This window comes from Culex pipiens, chromosome 3 (assembly GCF_016801865.2).
Source record: "Culex pipiens pallens isolate TS chromosome 3, TS_CPP_V2, whole genome shotgun sequence".
In the NCBI taxonomy this organism is placed as follows: domain Eukaryota; kingdom Metazoa; phylum Arthropoda; class Insecta; order Diptera; family Culicidae; genus Culex; species Culex pipiens.
In genome coordinates this window covers 29,424,068-29,446,696 of record NC_068939.1, presented here as the reverse complement: position 1 = coordinate 29,446,696, position 22,629 = coordinate 29,424,068, and the positions used below count along the sequence as shown (strand labels likewise).

General features: G+C 37.6%; 3 protein-coding genes across 15 annotated transcripts in view; 1 reads left to right on the top strand and 2 right to left on the bottom strand.

Annotated features, from left to right (window-relative positions):
* LOC120425567 (sorbin and SH3 domain-containing protein 1) overlaps window positions 1-22,629 on the bottom strand; it is a 181,632-nt gene that overhangs the window by 73,262 nt on the left and 85,741 nt on the right. The window lies entirely within an intron of this gene.
* LOC120425648 (putative odorant receptor 83c) lies at window positions 12,861-14,116 on the top strand. The gene is made up of 2 exons (XM_039590233.2): window positions 12,861-13,841; window positions 13,902-14,116. Exons 1-2 carry the CDS (start codon window positions 12,885-12,887, stop codon window positions 14,109-14,111), a joined length of 1,167 nt encoding a protein of 388 aa, XP_039446167.1. The 5' UTR covers window positions 12,861-12,884; the 3' UTR covers window positions 14,112-14,116.
* Window positions 21,319-22,578, bottom strand: LOC120425684 (CLIP domain-containing serine protease B4-like). Its single transcript, XM_039590271.2, has 2 exons — window positions 21,954-22,578; window positions 21,319-21,895 (listed from the first exon to the last, which is right to left on the bottom strand). The coding sequence occupies exons 1-2, from the start codon at window positions 22,528-22,530 to the stop codon at window positions 21,606-21,608; spliced, it is 867 nt and encodes a 288-aa protein (XP_039446205.1). The 5' UTR covers window positions 22,531-22,578; the 3' UTR covers window positions 21,319-21,605.

Genomic DNA, 22,629 nt, shown 5'->3' with positions numbered 1-22,629 from the left:
AAAAACTTTTCTTGTTTTCTTTTTTCCAAAAACGCACTCTCAGCACAACGCGCGCGGTTTCGTTTAGTGTGTGTATCAGCCCTCTGTCACGACGGCCATGTTTATGAAACCTAAATGTTCGACGCGAACATGAAGACAACAAAGAAGATGAAGAACGCATTTGCTGTCAAAATTTGAAAATAAACAAACCGCGTGGTAAAAAAGGCATAATTTCATAATGTTGAAATGATTTCCATGAAAAAATAACGACACGGGACGGATTTCCAAACACAAGTTCCCGAAGGACCCTATCCGCCAGAGACTATGGATAAATGCCCCGCGAAATTGCGATAAAGACGGTTTTGCAAGTTAGAAGTTCAGATTTGTTCGAACCACTTCGCGATGAACTTCTTGTGATTCCACAAAAGGTCGGATTCTACACAAGCACGCGATTCCTTCGATTCCCTGTGCGAGTCGACAGCGGGAGTGGGCCAGTCCTCGGAGAAGGTTATCGAAGGATGCTCGGAAAGACCAGCTCCGCCACAATCACCGGAATCACGGATGTTTCTGCACTTGGTCGGTTAATCCCTGCCGGAGATTGCAGCGAGTTGTTCGGAAGGATCTACAGCGGGACTTGGCCAGTCCCCGGTCCAGTACTACCCGGCAAATCTTCCCGGTCAATCGGAAGCAACAGTTCTCACCTTTTTTCGTAACAGATTTGCACACACAAAAAGTGATGTTTCTTGAAGATTTGGTGTAAACAAACAGACAACACCAATACTGCTACACTCACAGAGCCCACGCAGCAGTATTAGTGAAGAGCCCACGATAAACAACGTGGGCTCTTCACTAATACTACTACGTGGGCTCTTCGAGGTTTTGGTGACTGTCAAACGTTCTAGCCATTTACAGTGGTGCCAGAGGGTTGGTGTGTATACGCAATGGACACAACAGCACTGCCACAGGCCTTGTTGTTACACCACACTTCTTGCGTTGTTTTGCCTGTTTATCCCGCGACGACGACGATGGATGGCAAAAATAATTTCTCTTTTGTTGCCCGGCCGTCGATTGCGGGTCAATTATAACACACTGTGCCGGTCCGCGACGCACTCCGGCGCTAATTGATAACACTCACGGTCGCGGCGGAACGGTAATTCGGCGGTTCTAAGGGCACTTTCGCGGAGCCGTACCAAGGCGCAAACTTCAACGCGCAACGCACACACACACACATTTAGGATTGTAACCATTTATTAAAATCGATGTTTGTTCAAGCAATACCTGGACTCTAGGAACAAAATCCTGCACATTTTATGGTTTAGAAATTTTATATTTACGAAACGTTGCTAAATTAAAAATAAAGAAAACTTTATGTAAGAATTCATAAATTGATTAGTTTTATCCTGTAAATCTAATCTTAGTCTGCACTTGAATTCAAACATACCAATATTCGAAGCATCAAAAAAAAAAAAAGATTATTAAAACATAATTTATTGAAATGATTGAAAATTATTTTTTGAATATCTTTATTTAATAATGATAAAAAATGTTTTTTTTTTTATAATTTAAGGATTTTTTTAGTTGTAATTATTTTATATTTTTTATGTATTTGATTTTTTTCATTTTTGGAATTTCTGATTTTTTTGAAATTATCATGTGTAATTATTATCTTAAATTTTTGTTTTAAAAGTAAAGAATACTTTATGTAAGAATTCTTAAATCAATTACATTTTTCCTGTAAATCAAATCTTAGTATGAATTTTGCTACAAGAACTATATTTTACTTTCAAACGAAAATTTTAAAAAATGTCCTGTAGTACGGAGACTCTTAAAACTCCATACAAAAAAATCTCAAAGAACGGTCAAGAAAAGGTTTACGAAAAGACTTCTCTTAAGCGGTACGCAGCTGAAAAGGAACAGAAACAAAAAGCGTCGTTTGATATTTCTTCGGGAGCAATATGTGTTGATGAGATTTTGATTTGTTTATTTGGATGCGACTGAAAATAACGTTTGAAAATAATGTATTCGCTTAAATAATATTGAAGAATTGCCTCATGAAGCTGACTATCAAAACGCTTAATCTTAAAATGCTGAAATAGGGGAAAAGCCATTACAAAAATCACTTAATTTTCTGGTAAATATAAATTAATTTAGGAATACTAGAATTCAAACATAAAAATATTTAAAGCATCCAAAAATTAAGATTGAAAAAACATAATTTATTGGATTTTGAATAACTTAATTTTAAAATGATATTTTTTTTAGTTTAGGATTTCTTAAGTATCAATTATTTTATAAATTTTTCAGTTTCAGATTTTTTAATTTTTGGAATTTCAGATTTTTTGATATTATTCTGTTGAATTGTTATCTTAAATTTTTCATGTTTTTCAAAAAATCAAATCAAATTATTCGCTCTACAGCATTGCCTTGGCGTTCTCGATTGCGAGATTCCTACTCGAAACTAGGTGTTCGAAGGCTTGATTGTTGAGGCAATTGCAAACCTCTTTTTACACCTTAGCTTCCATCCACCCCGGGATTCGAACTGACGACCTTTGGATTGTTAGTCCAACTGCCTACCAGCGACTCCACCGAGACAGGACCCAGGGAGACGACTCATACACCTGGACTGAGCTAACGACCTAACCTTTTTTAGGTTAGTCCGGGACCAACATTTACTTCCCTTCCGACGGAAGGCGTGATCAGACAAATCTCGTCTCGAAAAATGCCACCGGGACCGTCTGGGATCGAACCCAGGCCGACTGGGTGAGAGGCAATCACGCTTACCCCTACACCACGGTCCCGGCTTTTTCATGTTTTTGTTATTTTTATTTTTGATTTCTGGCATTTCTTTGTCTTATACCAAAAAAATTTAAATCAAAAATTATGAAAATTTAGAAATTTGAAAGTGTAAATTTTTTAAATCTTCAATTAGCCGTTGCGAATATTATTCTGAAGTTTATGTCACTAAACTCTGACCAAAGTTGAGAGGGTTACAAATCAAAACTACAAGCTATGGTTTTATTATTTTAAAAGTGTTCAAAACACACTTTAAATCAGTACAGTTGTTTTGCATCATTAGTTTTCAAAATATCTAGCTGATGGCGAAATCCTTTTTTCGTGAGAAAAAACTTTCCGCGGTTCCGCGACATGTTACAAAAATTCTAAATATTTTTAAACGAGCCCAAACATGTCGTATATGATTATCAAAGCAGGAAAAACATTTCAAATTTGATTTCCGGACCGACATGGTCGCTGGTCCTAAAAAGACTTAATCGAAATAAGTTATTTCCATTAAAATTGTGAAGCTATTTTTTTTAAATATTGTATTTGCTCTCTGTTTTTTGGTCCATTTTGAAAAGGTGGCAACATAAACTTTGGAAAATATTTACAATTGATATTCAGAAATAAGAAATTATAAAAAAAATAATAAAGAAATTTTAAAATTTTCAAAATGCAAATTCTAATCTGTAAAATCCAAAAAATAGAAATTAAATAGTTAAAAAATGAATTATTGATCAGAAATTATATAATTTGAAAGTAATGTTTAATTAATTTAATTTCAGAGTTTTTGAATCCAAGCTTAAATTTTTTTAACGTTTTGAATATTTTTATCATTTTATTTCTTCCTTTAAAAATCGCAAGCTCATGCACAAAGTGAAAATTAGTTGATAATAAGTATTCACTTAGTTGATCTTCCGATTTTTGATATATTAAATAAAAATTGGAGATTGGCCACGGTGGAAACTAAAAAATGTGACCAAAAGAAAGCATTTTGGACGAGTGGTTTCGGAAAAAAGGTTTACGAAAAAGTAATAAAAAAATACACACAGATATTTCTCAAGCATTTTTCTCTAAGGTCTTAGATATGTAACTAACCATATTCTTAAAACCAAAACGATAAAATTAGAATTGTGTTTCTGATAATAGTCAAAATTCACTCAAATGTGTTTCATATTAAATGCTTTCGTTTTTGAAAACAAAATCTAAATATTTTTGAGAAATTATGATAAATTTTGAAAAATGTAGAGAAAAAACATGTATTAACAGTTTAAAGGTTTTAATGCAAATAAAGGAGGGCTATTAATTTTACAATCCAAATTTGACTAGCCGAAGCCTCGATTATCCAAAGTTTCGATTATCCAAAGTTCGAAGGACTTCGGATAACCGAATCAGGAACAAATGAAATCGGCATGTTTTATTTGCTTGTTTTTAACATCAAATTCGGCATCTGTTTTTTTAATGGTCCAATACACCAAGTTTTTGCTTTTTGGGTGTTTTTTAATACCCCTGACGGTTTCAAAAGCACCCAAAAAGCAAAAACTGGAAATTTGGTTTATTAGACCTTAAAAAAAAAACACCAGAAATATTCCTTGACCTCCATTTTGACCGCCACATTGAATCCAAAAATTCTAAATTATTTTATGGTTCTTCAGGGGTCATACTTAAGTTCTACAATCAAAAATAAGACAACAAGATCTAAGGATTTTTGCTGTCCCTATTCAGACTGTAGTCCCGATTCGCCCCAGATGACGGTAATTATTTCTATGTAGCCCCTCAGAGCAGTCCGCTCGGAAATTGCTATTTTCGAAGGTTAATAACTTTTTAGCAAAAAACCCAAAAAAATAAGGTGTCTTCGGGAAAGTTTTTCCAAATTTAAAGAAGATATTAGTTCTGAAAATTGATAAAAACTGGATAGTTATTGCGCCTTCCATTGGTCAAAAACTGAAACAGTTGCTTTTCTCCATACAATTTGACGATTTTGCCCAAACTTGGTGGTCAGTGGTCAGAAAAAGCTCAAATTTTGGAACTTAGGCTAGTGATGCGTAAATCTTTGATTTCAGGGGATAGCCCCAAGTATGCCCAGATTTGGACCATCCTAACCAATGTAATGCTAAAACTACAAGATAAATTAGATGTTACTGAATGGAACAATGTTCAAATCTGCAGCTCAATTTTTAAATATCCAAATTTTGGATCCATAATCTACAAAAACTGAGCCCGGCAATGGACAGGCAAATTACTTAGTTTGATCAATCAATTCTTGATTCTCTATCTTACAAATTATTTCTGGGAAGAGAACACACAATCATTGATTTAAGATTTTTTTAAGGTAGTTCAATTTTAAAAAAATTGGAAAAAATTTCGGGGGGGGGCTGCAGCCCGGAAGCCTTACCTTGTTTATCTGAAGCTTACCTTGTTTATCAGTTTATAATTACTTTGTTCGCCAGATTTGGCGAAGAATACGGGTTTAACCGGGCCATGGTACGGCAAATCTTTGAAAAAATCTTCTCAAGAACAATTTTCTACACGTTGTTAAATATGGTGGTTGCTGCGATGATTCATGGAACTGTCAAACACGAAAGTGCCAAGAACTCAAAACTGGGTTTGATTAGATGTACGATTACATCAACTTTGATGTAACGTTACATCAAATTTGATGCTCCAGTTATGTGCATCAAATAAGGCGTAATGTTCGGTTTTTTTGTGACGTATGTTTATGTCTTGCAAGATGTAAAGTTAAATCAATGGGAATTTGATGAATTTCCGTCAAAATAAACCGAGATTTACATCAATATTACAATTACACGATCAGATTTTACGTTAGATGAACGATTGCGTTAAATGTAACATTCCAATTTTTTTAGTGTGAAGAAACATTATTTCAACTTTCAAACCCACCGTACCGGGTGCTGGTAAATTGGTCCCCTTCGTGGGCGGGAGCTTCAACAACGTTCTGTTGACGAGGTCGAAAACATGTGTACAACACCGCCACTACCACCAACTTTGAGTTGCTATGGCTGGCTGGCAGCTGGCATAACCAACTTTGCTGCAGTGGTCGCCGCATTCGCCGAAAGGATTATCGTCCTCGTCCTGTTTCGCACTTTCTGCGGTGGGTGGTGGCCGATGGGCGGGCCGTGGGGGTGGATAATGGAAAATCGCACGCGGATAGAACTTTGTTGTCAGAACACAGATGGAAGCAAAACTACACACCAGAGTGACAACATTGTCGCGTTGTTTGTGCAGACTAGAAGTTGGGGTAACATTTTGAAAATGATTAATTTGAAGAAAATCGTTGTTTCTTAAAAGTACATTTGATTGGTTTATTTTTTTCTATTGTTTGAAATTTGAAACATACGAGTTACCACTTTTTGAAAAGTTACTCCCAACTAATTCTGTTCACTAGGGTTGGAATTCCGGAACTGGTCATGCATTGCGGACGGCGATGGAAACTGCGATGGAGAAGTTGTTCAAATAAGCCAATCTGGATCAATAACAACGGTTTCGGATGGATGAACTTTTCCGAGGCTGGAGGCAAATTAAGACCGGCGTTAACATTGGGATTTCGAGTTGAACGCCACCGCTGGAGCAGATTGGAGCAGAATCATCGAACGTGATTATTGATTTTTGCCAGTTTGGTATTCCCAAGTAACATTTTTTTCCAGGAGTTCTACAAGAACTCTTCAAGATAGCTACAGCATAACAGTTTGGACCGCGGTAGGATAAAATTCTCTTCAAAACTTCTTCAAGAGTTTGGAAGAGTACTTGAAGAGAGTTTTATCCTACCGCGGTCCAAACTGCTATGCTGTAGCTATCTTGAAGAGCTCTTGTAGAACTCCTGGAAAAAAATGTTACTTGGGATTCGAATTCCAACCTGAAGGTAGGGGGCAATATATGTTTTGCAATATTTTGTTGAATGATGCATAAATTAATCAATTTCAATTTTCATATTAATGAAAGTCATGATTAAATCTAAAGAAAATGAAGTTCACTAGAAGTTCCGTTGAACCGCATTAAAATTTAATAACATTGTTTCATTTCATCATTTTCTAACACGATACGATTCTCGCTAAGCTTCATCAGCCCCCAATGAGTCATTCCAATATTGAACTTCATCGTTCGATCGAAAACAGCATCCGGTCCCCGAAGAGCATCCGAAAAATGCCCACGGTCATAAATATGAATGAAATTGGAAAAGTTTTCATAATTGAACTATTTTATTATTTGCTCACTCCCTCTATCTCTCTCTACTCCAAGCTCGATCCAAACAGCTTCACCACCGGTTGCCTACCTTCTGGCGATGCAATTTTCTGTGGGAGGGCTAAATTCTGGCAAACGAGCAACTTTTCATCGAACACACCAATCGGACCCCCGGAACTGGATCGCCACGTGGAAGGGGAGGGCCCGGTGTGATTATTATTGATTTATAATTTACGGCTTTGAATTTCGGGAATTTTCCCAATTGGGCCAAATCGAGGACGGCTGCCTGCTCGTTTTGTTCGGAAGTGGCCTGCTCTTCTAATTTCGACGAGGGCCACTCCCGGTCGAGGAGGCTATTTTAGACTGCTTTTCCTGTTTTCGTCCTCTGATTGCGACCTGGAATGTGGCCTATCTTGGACTTTTTTCAGCATCATCATCTTCATCTTCATCGGAGAGAGTTTTCAACTTTAGCTCGCACAGGAAGCATTATTAATGGCTGTCGAGAGGTTTGACCTGTGCTCCGGTCGGTGGCGTCTCGTCCCCTAGTATCTAAGAGCACTTGCAAAGTCATACATTTTTGATGAAATTATACAGGGTGACGTGGCTGGTGGAAGGAGGGAACCGTGTGCTTCAGGTTAAATTGGCTGCCCCAACAAAGAAGAAGAAGAAGGTCAAACTTGCTGAGTAACGACGAGTTGCCCCACTTGGTTGAAAGTTTTATTATTTATTGAATGGAAATTAAAAATTTATGTGGCGCTGAAAAAGGACAAGTTGTAGAGATTTGTGGGAAATGGTTTTAATTAGGCCTAATCAAAAAGTCAGTTGTTAGGGTGTAAATTATACTTAATTTTCGCTGACTTGTCGATTTGTTATCAAACCATCGAAGTTCTTGTGTTTCTAGAAAATTTAACAATCAAAGTTTGTGAATAAAGTTATATACCTCAAATGATAATATCCAAGATGCCGTGTAAAATAATTTGGAGCAAATTTTCTGTTTTGTGAAATTTTGTGATTTTCTACATTTAATTTGGCTTAACTCGCTGGTAATACTTCTTATCAGGTTGGAAAAACATGCTTTTTTCTGGAATTAAAAATAGCAATCAATAAGGCTTTCTAGTCAGCCGAAAAACGAAAAAATATTTTTATCCATTTTTAAAATAGACTTTATGAAAATCGGCCTTCGACACGGGACCAGTTCAAAGACACTTCACCAAAATGTTGAACCGATTTGGTCAAGGCAGTGTGGCTATAGACAGTTCCCAAAATTGTATGGAAACTTGTGAGCAATTCCAGCCCAAAACAGGAATTTTTTAGGTGAGCAATTCTCTATCAAAACCAGAAATGGATTTAATTTGTATTTTTTTATTTGGCTCAAACTTTGTGGGGGCCTTTCCTATGACCAAATAAACTATTTTGTGTGATTTTTTTTAAAGTTCAGAAAATTTGCTATAAAATTGTCTAAGAGACATTGAAGATTGGACCTCGGGTTGCTGAGATAGAGCCGCTTTAAGAAAAAGAAACACGAAAATTGAAGTTTTCTTAATCTCACCAAATTACCCACCATTTTCTAATGACCATATCTCAGCAAATTATGGTCCGGTTTTCAATGTTAATACATGAAAAATACGTGAAATTTTCCGATCTTTTCGAAAAAATATTTTGAAACATTCAAAACACTTACGCCCTTCTCAAATGTCATTATCGAGTTAAACTGGCTCCATAGAGATATCCACGCGCGAGAGTGTGTTAGTTTGTAACAAAATATACACGCAGACAAAGGCAAATCGAGTAGAATGATTCGTCTGCCAAAATCAGCTGTGTCCTTTGTTATACCACGAGCACGTGGTAAACAGCTGGTTTTTACAGACGATTGATCTACTCGATTTGCCTATGTCTGTGTAAAAATAGTGTAAACAAAATCAGCTGCTTGGAATTCAGCCAATCACAATCGATCAAAACCAAAACAATACTTTAAATACAAACACTAACACAGAAGTATGGTGTGCGTGAGAGAAACCGTGGAGATCTTTATATAGACAAATATGGCTCACATAAGTGTAGGATAACATTAGTGCGTCCATTCCGGGAATTACCGGTACAAAAATCCCAGGATTTTTTTTCCGAAACCGGGAACTCCCGAAATCCTGGATTTTTGTTATAATTTGTCCCGGGAACTCCCGAAAAAAAATTTGGCCTGGAAATTCAGATTTGGTTGTGGAAATAAATAACAAGTTGAATACCGTAAAACGGGGTGACTTTAATAGCCGGGGTGATTTTGATAGGTTTACGATTCCTCCGCAAAATGAAGAGTACAATTAAAATACGTACGGAATGAGATAGAATCATACTGACCGTGGTAGAGAAGTGTTCAAAGTACCTCAAATGACGAAATTCATTATTTTAAACTTCTTAAAATGTCATGTCGCTGGCGGCGGTTGGACTCGCAATCCAAAGGGCGTCAGTTCAAACACTGTGGTAGAAGGTTCCTTGGAGTAGAAAGAGGTTTGGGTGCTCTCCCCATTCCTTCGGACTCCTAGGTTCGAGCAGAAACTTGCAATAGAGACCACAAAAGACCCGGGGGTCGTAAATGTGGATGGTTTGAAAATGTCATGATTTTCTCAAATAACATGATTTTGAATTGGGAAACAGAATGTATTTTCGGATTCTTTGGACAATTTTTGTAAATAATAAATAATATGTGTTTTTGAAACACAATCAAAAACAATCTCCAAATTTATAGGTAGTTGAAAATATTTAATGTAAAATGTGAAAACTTGTGATTCGTGCATCGAATTCAGTATAAAATGCAATATAGATCAACAATTTTATTTAAAAAAAACTAGCCTAAAAATTTTTCTGGCAAAATTCCGGCTTTTTAACAGTTTTATCTAAAATTTATATGTATTCTGTTAAAAAGCTTATAAACTTAGTCAACTAAATATAAACATTGATTCAATTCTCGTTCTATTAAGGGTTTTTTTGTGAAATACAACAAAAAGCCGTCGGTTATGTCGATAATTGTCGGTAACGGGCAAAAATGTCATACCCTTATATCGCAAAAAATGCATGAGGACAGTTTTCATGCAAATTCTAATATAGTTTCATGCCGGCATGCATCACAATCATGCGACCGCCGTTTGGGTGTACAAATAAAGTTTGAACATCTTAAATATGATTTTACAAGAAAATCAACTATCAAAGGCATCCCGGAATTTAAACTAAGAACTTTTAACGCAACTATTTTTCTAAACGCTGAAAAACTTTTTTTTACAAAATAGTGCATGGATCTTGTATGGCCTACCCCAGTACAAGTTTTAAAAATAATAATCTTGAGAAAAACATTACCTGTTGGAAAATATTACTAAAAATAATTGAAATCCCATCAAAGTCACCCCGGTTTACGGTACATAATAATCGATAAGAATTTTAAACCATTTTAATTTGTATTCGGCATAAAAAAAACGGAATCGACGTAACACCTTATAATGTGGCCCTCTTAAACCTTGCGGTTTCGTCAACGGTTCCACAGGTGTGTATCGTTCTTTTTGCGACAAGACTCCGCCTCCCGGGTCTCCTAAGTGTGAAGGTATGGCACGGGGAGAGGGCACCGAATAGCGTATTCGGCATATATCAGTATTATTTTGTTCATTAGGAGTGTTGTCACAATTATGGTTTACAGATCCACCAAATGTTTAGCACTTGAAATATTTCTATTTGATTTTATATATTCTTCTTTCTTGGATCCCAAACAAATTGTATTATATTTACGTATATTAATGATTTTAAATTTAAAAAAAAAAAATATCATTTTAAATTATTTCTCATCAAACACCAGAATCTGGACAAATGTTACAAATTAAGACAGCTATTTAAGCAATTTTTTGCATAATGTTTTAAATGACTTCGGTTCAAACAGGAACAGAACAATATAATTAGTACACCGATTATATATTTATACATGACTTATTCCTTAAATTTGAATCACATTGAATAAAAAAATGCAAAAAATGTAATTAATTTAAACCCCAAAGCACAACAAAGAACAAAAACTTTAAATTTTTAATTTCTTACAAACTATTTTGGTAACTGTCGTCCTTGTTCAGATTGAAGTGTAGATTATCACCAACTACTATTATTGATCTTATTTTATGATTTTATGCATAAAAATATATAACGAAAACAAAGATTTTATGACTCTTCAAAAAATTTCCCGGAATCCCGGGAAATTTCAAAACCCAGGAAAATTTAACTGAAATCGGAGGGGGTCCGGTACAACTGATTCCCTATTTGACATGGAATTGCTCTTGTAGGTGAAACTAATGATGCAAAATAGCTTATTTTGACAGAAATCGATAATTTTACAGAAATAAAAAAATAAAAAAAAACAGGCTTTTTTGTGAAATTCTAGAACTTGATGTTATTGTAAACAATTTAGTTTCATGACCTTTGGAATATATGAAGATCCGAACATTGAAAAAATATCATCTGGTTCACAATTAAATACTTAACTTTTGGTCAACTTTACAAAAATTAAACAAACGTGACTAACGGCTGCTTCCTCCCAAAGATACCAACCCACCTTCGTTCGGCTATTCATAGAATCACCTTTCCAGCCCACACCACCCCAGCGGATCGTAGCGTAGCAGATCCAGCAGACCACCCCGGCCAGAGAATCATCCCATCTGCTCTCAAGACAGTCGCGAGTCTAGCCGCCGGTAGTGACTCGTCAAACGGCACTAATTTAGTACTCCATTCATCGCGCTTCAGTGAAACAGTGACCTCGGTTTACCCCACTTGTGTGTGACAGTTAGAGCAGGGGTCGTTCGTAAAGTACGTAACTGTTTAAGAGGATGAATCCAAACGACTGGTGTACGGATAGCCCCCGCAGCAGGCAGATGTTGCCAAGACTAAATTTATTGAAATGTGACAAATTGGCTGCGGCCGCGGGACTGACTGCAGGTCGGTTTGGCAGACTGCCTCTGAAGAACCGCAAACCACCGTGCGTCTCCGTTGAAAATTGAACGCGAACGCGCGTAATTGATGGAGGTCGTCGGCGCGGTTGACTCATCGACAGCAAGTGCAGTTTTTTTTTGATTGGGTGCGGAACTTGGGTGGAAACGCATTTTTGGTGAACCTCCGGTAATGATTTTATGATCTTAAAATTGTCAGAGACATCACACCAAGTCCTTCCGACAATTAGGTCAAAAGACCTCACCTTCAAACTAGTGCCGGCTCTTCCCTCACACCAAGAATCACGGGACCAAGCCAAGACGTTGAACGGTGTGCTAGCTTTTTATTGGCACTTGGTGCACTTTAGCGGAACTACCCGGGGCCGAGACGAGACGACGTCTCCGCCAACGGCGCGTGACAAGGTCTGCCGCTGATCCATCATCGGATGAGGTGGAGTTGTTTTTCCCACTTCCCTGCTCACGGTTGCTCTCGGATCTCTCTTGGGCAAACCAGTCCACTTCTGGGGCAGCGAATGACCGAAAGGTTAAAGCTGCCCGAAATAAAGTAATTAACAACAACAGTCCACTTCTGGGTTTTACCTTTTCTTCTGCCGAAGCTGCCCCGGCCACTCAACTTGATTGGACGTTTATGGAAGAATGATTATTTTTTCTTCCTGTAGATTGGACAGAAGCATTTTTTTAAGAAGTTCTGAGTTGGTTGAGTTTTTTTTTTGTACAAAATTGATGTAAAGTTAATAATAGTAAACATTTAAAATGAATTCTAACAGTTGTTCAATATCTCACCTTTGTTTGCTATTTTTTCCGAGATTCAAGGAGTCGACCTAGGTTTAAAACCGGTTTTGAATAATAAATACACCATTTATATGTCACCATAATTCGAGGAATCGACCTGTTCAAGACACACCCCACTCAATAAAACAGCTCATTCTACAACCGGCTCTTCATCAAATCGGACCTACAATGTCCAACAAGGTGCGTGAAATCTCAAGCCAGGCCAAGTTCAACCAAATCTTCGCCAACGTCTCCCGACTGCTTGGCGTAATCGGCTTCGACGTGTTGGACCCCGACTTTGAACCAAACTGGAAAATGATCTACCCATGCGCGATCATCTTCTGTGCCATGCTGCAGATCCTGTACCTGCTTTGGATCAACCGGTCGGACATGGTGCAGTTCCTGGTGATCGTACCGTACGCGATGTACGAGATCAAACTGGTGGACATCATGGTGCAGTGTGTGGCAAAGTCGGGCATGTTTCAAAGCTTGAAGGCAAGATCTGACGAAATTTTCGAGCTGTTGTGCGAGAATCCGACCAACAAGCAAGTTATGGATAAAGACTTGAAAGTTGCCATCTTTCTGCAAAAGTTTATTTTCGGTTGGAATGTGCAAACTTCGGTGCTGATGATTCCCGGTCCGGTGCTTGTTTGGTTGGTTTCGGGAAAAATGATCTTGTTTTTCCTGTACCGGCTGCCGATCATTGACGATCAGTCCGCGGCAGGGTTCTTGCTGAACTTGATCTATCACGCAGCGATCTTGCTGATTCCTTTCTGCAACAGTGGTGGAATCGACAGTCTGTTGGTAGCGCTGATCGTACCGATCAGTGCCTTCGTCAATGCGATCGCCAACGAAGTGTTCGAGATCAATGAGCTGCTGGAAAAGGATAGAAGAGATGAACTCGCGATCAAGGACAAACTGAACAGAATCGCGAGACTTCATCAACTGCTGCTGGAGTACGTATCGTTGCTGGAGGACACCTTCAACGGTATGGCCCTGGTCAGAATCGGGACGATCGTGTTGGGGACGATCGCTGCCATTATCACGTTCTTTGAAACCGGCGATCCGATGACGTTCGTGTTTATCCCGGTCCTGTTTGTCCAACTCAGCCAGTGTTGCCTGCTGGGAACCATCATTCCGGTTAAGGTAGCGTTCGACACCTTTAAATTTACTAAATATCGTCAAAATGTTTGCCCTTCATTGCAGAACGAAGAGCTGATCGAGCATCTGTACGACATCAAATGGTACCTGCTACCGGAAGGGCACGCCAAACATGTCTCGTTGATGCTACACCAGGCGCAAAACGCGCCAACACTGACGATCGGGAAGTACGCACCGCTCAACGTAGAAAGTTACGAGCAAATTTTGAACAGCATCTACTCGTTCGTCACGTTTCTGATCACGTTCACTGGATGAAGCGAATGTCATAACTTATTTTAAAATATGTTCGTTCTACTACTAGTTGTTGCTTGTTTCCGAATAAAATGAAATCGTTAGAAATCTAGATTAATCGTTTACTGATAACGCGGAATCAAACGTGAAGTACCTTTTGATTCTTCTTTACTGCGTTGAAGGCTCAAATGGAGCAATTCTCTACGAAATCGTCTTTTTTTAATTTTATTTTTTGTATTTTTTTATCCGTCTGAAAATTTGTTGGTTCCTTCGGTATGCCCAAAGAAGCCATTTTGCATCATTAGTTTGTCCATATAATTTTCCATGCAAATTTGGCAGCTGTCCATACAAAAATGATACAAGAAAATTCAAAATTCTGTATCTTTTGAAGGAATTTTTGATCGATTTGGTGTCATCGGCAAAGTTGTAGGTGGGTCATTCCAGGTCAACTGAGTACACTTTTGGACTCGACCTTCACCGATTTGGACCATACTTGGAGGGAACGTTTATCTATCGATAGTTAACAGAAATCCCAAGTTTGGTGCTGATTGGACCATCCCTCTATTTTTGGCACCGCCCTCTTTCTTGGCCATTTTCTGAAAAACTTTTTTTTCTTTTAATCATAACTTTGCAACTATTTGAGCAAAAGACTTTCTACAGGTTGCATTTTATAAAAAATTGTCCAAAGAATTCGATAAAAATAAAATTTTAACCCTTAAATGCCCACTTATATTAAATTTTATCGTTTTAAGTATAAAAATTCAGTTTTGACCAATTGATTATATTTTTATTTGTTTTATTTTATCACCAACGTGTTCCCCGGACAATTTTACATTATAATCAATGTAGACTTCAAACTAAAATGAACTATTGACGAGATACAGCGATTTTACTGAAAAAAGTTTGATTTTGCGCAACACTCGGAAGTTCATGGTGTACTTTTCAACAAAAAGGAATGAATCTCGCATAATTCGGTTTTTATATGTGAGAAACTTATTTCGGATTTGAATTCATAGGACAGAGTGCAGTGCAAAATCAAACTTTTTTCAGTAAAATCGCAGTATCTCGCCAATAGTTCATTTTAGTTTGAAGTCTATATTGATTATAATGTAAAATTGTCCGGGGAACACGATGGCGATAAAATAAAACAAATAAAAATATAATCAATTGATCAAAACTGAATTTTCATACTTAAAACGTTAAATTATAATGTTAGTTAATATTTTATTTTTATCGAATTCCTTGGACAATTTTCTATAAAATGCAACCTGTAGAAAGTCTTTTGCTCAAATAGTTGCAAAGTTATGATTGAAAGAAAAAAAAAGTTTTTTAGAAAATGGCCAAAAAAGAGGGCGGTGCCAAAAATAGAGGGATAGTCCAATCAGCACCAAACTTGGGATTTCTGTTAACAATCGATAGATAAACGTTTCCTCCAAGTTTGGTCCAAATCGGTGAAGGTCGAGTCCAAAAGTGTACTCAGTTGACCTGGAATGACCCAGGTACGGATAAGGAGTACACTGAAAAAATGATACACGGTAAAAAAATGGATGATTTTTAATTAACCTTTTTGTCACTAAATGATTTTGATATGTTTTATGGGACATTAAATTCCAACTTTCTAGAAATTTCCATAATGTGCTGAATATCTTTGACCAAGTTTAGAATTTTCGAAACAATACTTATTTTTTCGAAAAATCAAAATATTAAAAGCAAAAAAAAAATCAGCTTCATTTTTCGATGACTTACATTTCAAAAGGGACCTTTTGAAATGTTAGTCTTAATTAGAAAAATTGAAAATGTTGTTAACGATTTTTTGAAAAAATCAGTATTGGTTCAAAAATTCATAACTTGTTCAAAGATTTTTCGCACATTCTGGAAATTTTTGAAGAGTTGACATTTGATGTCCCCTAAAACATAACAGAAAATAAAAAAAATTAAAATTGTGTTTTTTTTAAATCAAAATAAGTGACAAAAAGTGAAACAAAAAATCACTTTTTTACCGTGTATCAGTGTATTCCTTATCCATACCTAAAACTTTGCCGAAGACACCAAAGCAATCAAAAAATTCGTTCAAAAGATATAGATTTATTAATGCTCTTATATCATTTTTGTATGGACAGCTGCCAAATTTGTATGAAAAATTATATGGACAAACTAATGATGCAAAATGGCTTCGTTGTGCATACCAAAGGCACCGAAAAAGTTTCAGCCGTATTAAAAAATACAAAAAAAAACATCGAAAGACCCAAATCTCAGAGAAATTGCTCAATGATTCGAACTGACGATCATTGTATTGCGAGTCCAGCGACAGTTGAACGACTCCTACACCTGAACTGAACTGAACAACTTTCCAAGTGAGTATGTGTCAGTTGAGCTTATTTTGCCAAAACATGATTTAATCCGGACTAGAAAACTAGCAAAATAAACACCCTCTGGATAAGTTGATTACCAACACCAATCGGTTCAGCATGTTTTCCCTCGTTCTCAGGGTCATCGATTAAATCCCTCTTCCCTTCCTGCGAGTCGTGTGCTACCATACTTTGAACACCAATTGTTGTGGGTGGGTGTGAAGTCCGCGCTGGTCCGATTTTTATGTAACGTTTTAAAAATAGACGTTTTTTTATAATAAACATCAACACCAGCAGAACCCCCACGATCAGTTCGGTTCATTGTTGCTGTCTGCAAACGGTTTGTTTTCATGGCTTTTGCCAAAACACTAAAAATTACGATCGCAACGCGAAGTTCGCCACCCCAGCAGCAAACGTTCAAAGCAAAAGTGTTACTCAACTCTGATCACACCTCAGCTGGGAAAACGTCATCAAAGACTAGAGACTACAAGTGTCTTGTCTTGGGAGGGGGATGAATCACTGCCAGGTTTATAATTAGATTAATTTATTTCGTCTGACGGTGTGGCACCTCAATTTAAACCGAATCGCCTCCCTCCACTCTCGCTCGTCAAAGGGCGGGACCAGTTTGCGGTGCCCATCCCACGAAAACGAAAATCCTCTGCCGCAAAGCTAATTTACTGATGAGTTGCTCGCAAGTTTAGATAAACCAAATTAGTTTTGGCGTCGTCGCCGGACGACCGAAAAGTTTCGCCTAAATGTAGCCTCACATAACTCAGTTGGTACAAACTGCGGCGTGTACGCGTTGCCTAACTTGAGGGGAATTTCCCTAAATCTCCCGATAGATGACTCTGCTGACGTGATAAGGCGGCATCCGTCCTGAAACGGTTTCAATCCATTTAATCCGGCTCAATTTGGTGATTTCATACTTTATGGGACTCCTCTTTTTCCCTTTTTCAACAAACAGTTTTCAAAACATTTGATCCGAGATGCGACGTCTTCTTGTTCATTAACTTTTGTAAACTTGAACCAGCACCGTCATAATTTTGTTTTTGCCGTTAGATTTCTCGGAACAAAGCGGGGCCAAATCGAAAGCTCGAAAACAAGAAAACTTTCTCGTTTCTAGCAGGAAACGGGAGATTCCGAGGATGCGGATTCTCTCCAAATAAACCCCTCCCCCAAAATTTAGGACTTTGTCACACGATTTAGAAAACGAGCAACTGGAGGGGGGACGTGGGGTCACACAAACATCGCAGTGTACAACACACATATACACATTGACATCGGATTTTGGACGTGAGGACAGTTTGGAACCTCCGGACTTTTGGACAAATTTAGTTGAGCGAGAAGGTGCTTTGGAGCAATCCTCAAAATTTTCGCATTTTTAGGGATATTTTAATTTGATTTATTTTTATTTGGATTCACTGGCTCTGACAGAAGGGTGGGAGGGGGGATTCCGGTATTTGTTAATGACCCCCGGTCGAATCTAGAACAAAATTCTGTCGAAGATGGGGCACGTAAAATTCTGAAAATATTTTATTAAATAAGAGATATAAGATAGTGGCAGTGCGTGGCCGAATGGTTACGCTGTCCGCTTTGTAAGCGGATGATTCTGGGTTCGATTCCCATCTGCTGCAACCTTCTATCGGATGAGGAAGTAAAATGTCGGTCCCGGCCTTGGTTGTTAGGCCGTTAAGTCATTCCAGGTGTAGGAGTCGTCTCCATGCCATAAGTACAAACAACACACCAAACCAAGCCTACTCCGGTGGAATCGCTGGCGGCGGTTGGACTCGCAATCCGAAGGTCGTAAGTTCAAACAATGGTGTGGAAGGTTCCTTGGAGTAGAAAGAGGTTTGGGTGCTTTCCCCATTCAAGCCTTCGGACTCCTAGGTTCGAGCAGAAACTTGCAATAGAGACCACAAAAGACCCGGGGGTCGTTAATGTGGATGGTTTTTTTTTTGAAGATAATAATATTGAACCTGCGATTAAAAAATGATTCCGGTATTTGTGAATGACTCCCGGAAAAATCTAGAACACATTTCTGTCGAAGATGGGGAACGTGAAATTCTAGAAATGTTTTGTTTAAAAGAGATGAGAAAAAATATTGAATCATCGATTGAAAATGGTTTTCGGTATTTGTGAATGACCCCCGAACAAATCTTGAACAAAATTTTGTCGAAGAAAGGGCACGTGAAATTCTGAAAATATTTTGTTTATAAGAGATGAGAAAATATATTGAATCTGATTGAAAAATGTTTTCGGTATTTGTGAATGACCCCCGGACAAATTCAGAACAAATTTCTGTCGAAGATGAGACACGTAAAACTCTGAATGTTTTGTTAAAAAGAGATAAGAAAAAAATATTGAATCTCCGATTGAAAAATGACTTCGGTATTTGTGAATGACCCTCGGACAAATCTAGAACAAAATTCTGTCGAAGAAGTGGCACGTGGAATTGTTAAAATATTTTGTTTAAAAGAGATGGGAAAAAAATATTGAATTTTCGGATGAAAAATTAGGACTGAATGGGTAATACCTCAAAATTTTTATCATTCCTAGGGGGCCATCCATAAACTACCTGGAAAGTTTGAGAGGAATGGGGGAAAGGGAGAGGGTTGGTGTTGGCAATTGTCCATGTTCTCTATTTTTTGTATGAATTGACCTAGAGCGTCCGATTTCCCGGGGTTACAAAATTCCCGGGAAACGGGAAATTTTTAACAAATTTCCCGGGAATTCCCGGGAATTTTTAAATTTATCGAAAATTGATCTCATCATCTTTCTAAATGATATATTGCAACAAAATTTTATAGAACAGCAACTTTAATGTTCAAAATGAGTGTGGGGTCAATTGACGGCTTGACTGCTTTAAAAAATCATACAACTTTATAAAAATATTGAAATTTTCTAATTTTATATGCTGTCTTTCAACTCCTACCAAATAAAAAAATCAATTGATTTTTTTTTGTTGAGAAGTATTATTTTTTAAATCAAATTTTGAAACAGTGAGTAAAATTAACGCTTCTCAAACATGAAAATGCTTTCAAATTAGTCTCTATTACCATTTCAAGGGAATATGTTTAAGAATAACGTTGACTCATAAAGCCAAAAAATAAAATCATGCAGGAATTATGTTTTTCATGGCAAATAACTTGTTCTAGACCGTAATTTTATCAACAAACAAAACTCATTTTTACGATTTTTAGGCAAAATTTTGACTTTTTATTAACCTAAAATTTATATGTATATTTAAAAAGCTTATAAACTAAGTTAAGAAAATTTACACATTGATTATTTTTCTTCTTAAAAACTTATCAGCAACCTCAGTGATTGTGTAAAATTTCAACACTTTAAATCTGATTATAACAACAAATTCTTTGTACAAAGCCCTCCCAAAATGCTAAATAAATTTTCAACGCCACTATTTTTCAAATACTATTGAAAAGCATTTTTTTCAACAATAGTGCATGGACCTTGTGTGGCCTACCCCAGTACATGTTTTACAAAATATTAATCTTGCTAGTTGGAAAAAAATATAAAAAACAGAATGAAATCCTATCATTGTTACCAGGTTTTACAATAAATATTATCTGAAATACACCTGAAATGAACCTGACTTTTTCTTATTAGTTATGTATAGTAGATAAAAATAAATAAAATTAAGTTAGGTTCTTTCATTATTTTTTTAAAATCATTTTTAAAAATTGGAATCAATAAGTAAGGAAAATCTATACTTTCGCTTGAATTTCGGGAATTCCCCGGGAAATTTACAAATTTCCCGGGAAACGGGAATTATTATTTTTCGGAAAATCCCGGGAATTCCCGGGAATTTTTTTCCCGGGACGGGAAATTGGACGCTCTAAAGTGACCACATAGAGAGGGGGAGCGGGGGTTTAGAATTCCCAAAAATAGTGTCTACGTGGTTTATGGATAGCCTCAAATTTGTGTACTTAGAAAAGCCATCTCTCAGCAACCAAAGTTTAGACCAACAATGTCAAAAAAAAAAGGAAATTGTATGCAGATTTTTTTACTATTTTTAGTTATTTATGTGGTCTATGAATGACAATATTTTTAATTTTAGAAACACAATTATTATCGGAAAAATATATATTAATTATATATGAATTATATATTAATTTTTTAGGTTGTCTAATTTTTACTTTTTTTAAAATCGAAGAGAGTAAAGTTTGTCAAAATTAAGTTGTAAAATAGAAAACTGAGAACTTTTTCGAGTGTTTTTTTTCTCAAAAAATTTCAAGTACATTCAAATACATAAACATTTTTTTAGAGTGAAAAAAATTTTTTTTTGATTGAAGCATATAAAAAAATAATCATTTTTTTCTCAATTATTGCAACGAAAGCTTAAAAATATAACATAATAAAACTAAATTCATCTTTTAAAATTCTAATAAAATTGCAAATAAATTAAATCAACGTGCTTTCCCTTGAAAATAGTCCTTGACTTTTCGCTGCGAAATTCATGCCTCATTTTTCCAACTAAGCCAGGCTGTAGGTGGCAATAATTGAATATTTATGCACGCCCCAAAACGCCGGAAAATGATGTAAATGCTTGTTGCTCACGGTGGTGGACTGAATCGGGGGGAGGTCAAATTATTTATTAACCTCTGACACACACAAATTCACGCGGTCTTCTTTTAGTCTAATTTTTTTTTTATGGTTTTGCCCAAAACTAAATGAAAAAACTGTAAATTTTTCAGGAAATCATTAAAATTAAAAAAAAAAAACTAGCAAAACAATGTAATTGGGCCAATGTCGAAGTGTAAACAAAGAGTCTATCCTTCTCGTGCCTAATGTAAACATCAACTGACGTGAGCAGGATAGGATGTTTACACTTCGAAATTGGCCCATTTACAATGTTTTGCATGAAATATATTTGTAAATTAAATTTGATTTGCTAAGGGTTACGCGTGTTGTTTCGCCAAGTGCAGACTGGCCCTGGGGTCGAACATCTGGCAGTCCTGGCGTCTGGCGTTCACCAAAATGGAACATTACATCAACTCTACCAGGGGACTGGTCGATGGTGTTGTTGTTTTTTGCAGGGATGTTTGTAATAATTGTACGAATTCGTGTTTCGCCGAAACATTCCAACCCCGTGAGGTATGATTTATTACTGGTTTTTGCTGCGAATATGATTAAAGGTTAACTGGGACCATCACTACTCCATGTGCTCGTCGATCCAGTCCAGGAAGCTGGTCACCCGGGTGTACACTCCTGGCGTTCCCTTCTGGCCGCATCCCTTGCCGTAGCTGACGATGCCGTACGCGTACGAGTATCCGTCGACCGCGTTGATCAGACTACCGCCGGAATCCCCCTGACAGGTGTCCTTACCGGCTTCCGCTCCCGCACACAGCTGAGAGTCGATAATATCATCGTTGTACTTTTCGTTGCAGTAGGTTGCGTTGATGGCATGCAGCTGAACGTGCAGCTTGTAGCGGCTACCGTAACCTGGAATGATTTTGTAGGTAGAATCTTCGGTTGTTCAAAGAATAACCCGCATACTTACGAATTGTCTTGTTATCATGCTCGGTGTTACCCCAACCGACGGCAGTGTACGTGAACCCATCGGTATCCAGGGTCTTGACCGGATCCGCGATCGGCAGGCAAAGCGGAGAGATGAACTCCGTGAAGGTGACACTTTCGTTCAACTTGATCAGCGCGATATCGTTTTCAACCGTTGTCATCGTAAAGTTCTCATGACTAATGATTTCTTCCACTCCAACGTCCAGCGGAGGATCGTTACAGTCCTGCACATCGTCGCAGTCTTCCTCGCTCAGCAGATCCCACTCGCCGAGACGGATGCGCTCGAGGGCGTAGTTGCTGCTCAAGCCATCAACGCAGTGGGCCGCCGTCAGGATGTAGCGATCCGAGATCAGACTGCCACCGCACCAGTACAGATCCTTGTAGGTTCCGTATCGGAACACTAAGATGGCGGTCCACGGATAGGCCTTCGGTTTGGTGATCGTACCGCCATAGATGCGATCGGAGAAGTCGACGCCGCAGGTTCCCGGCTCCGGGAGGGTAGCGGATTCGGACCACTGAACCAGCAGAACTACCAGGATGGTTGCCACTTTTAAGCTCATCTTGAACCGATCGCGAGCACCGCAGACGATGCACTGATCGTTGCATTTGATTTCAATACTAAGTCAGCTTCCAAGTAAGGGATGATCCCAATTCCTTAT

Bases quoted from the DNA above. Each gene is read 5' to 3' on its own strand.
- LOC120425648 (XM_039590233.2), top strand. From the start codon at position 12,885: ATGTCCAACAAGGTGCGTGAAATCTCAAGCCAGGCCAAGTTCAACCAA. The intron at 13,842-13,901 runs GTAGCGTTCGAC...CCTTCATTGCAG, and splicing joins GAACCATCATTCCGGTTAAG to AACGAAGAGCTGATCGAGCA.
- LOC120425684 (XM_039590271.2), bottom strand. From the start codon at position 22,530: ATGAGCTTAAAAGTGGCAACCATCCTGGTAGTTCTGCTGGTTCAGTGG. The intron at 21,896-21,953 runs GTAAGTATGCGG...AAATCATTCCAG, and splicing joins GCATGATAACAAGACAATTC to GTTACGGTAGCCGCTACAAG.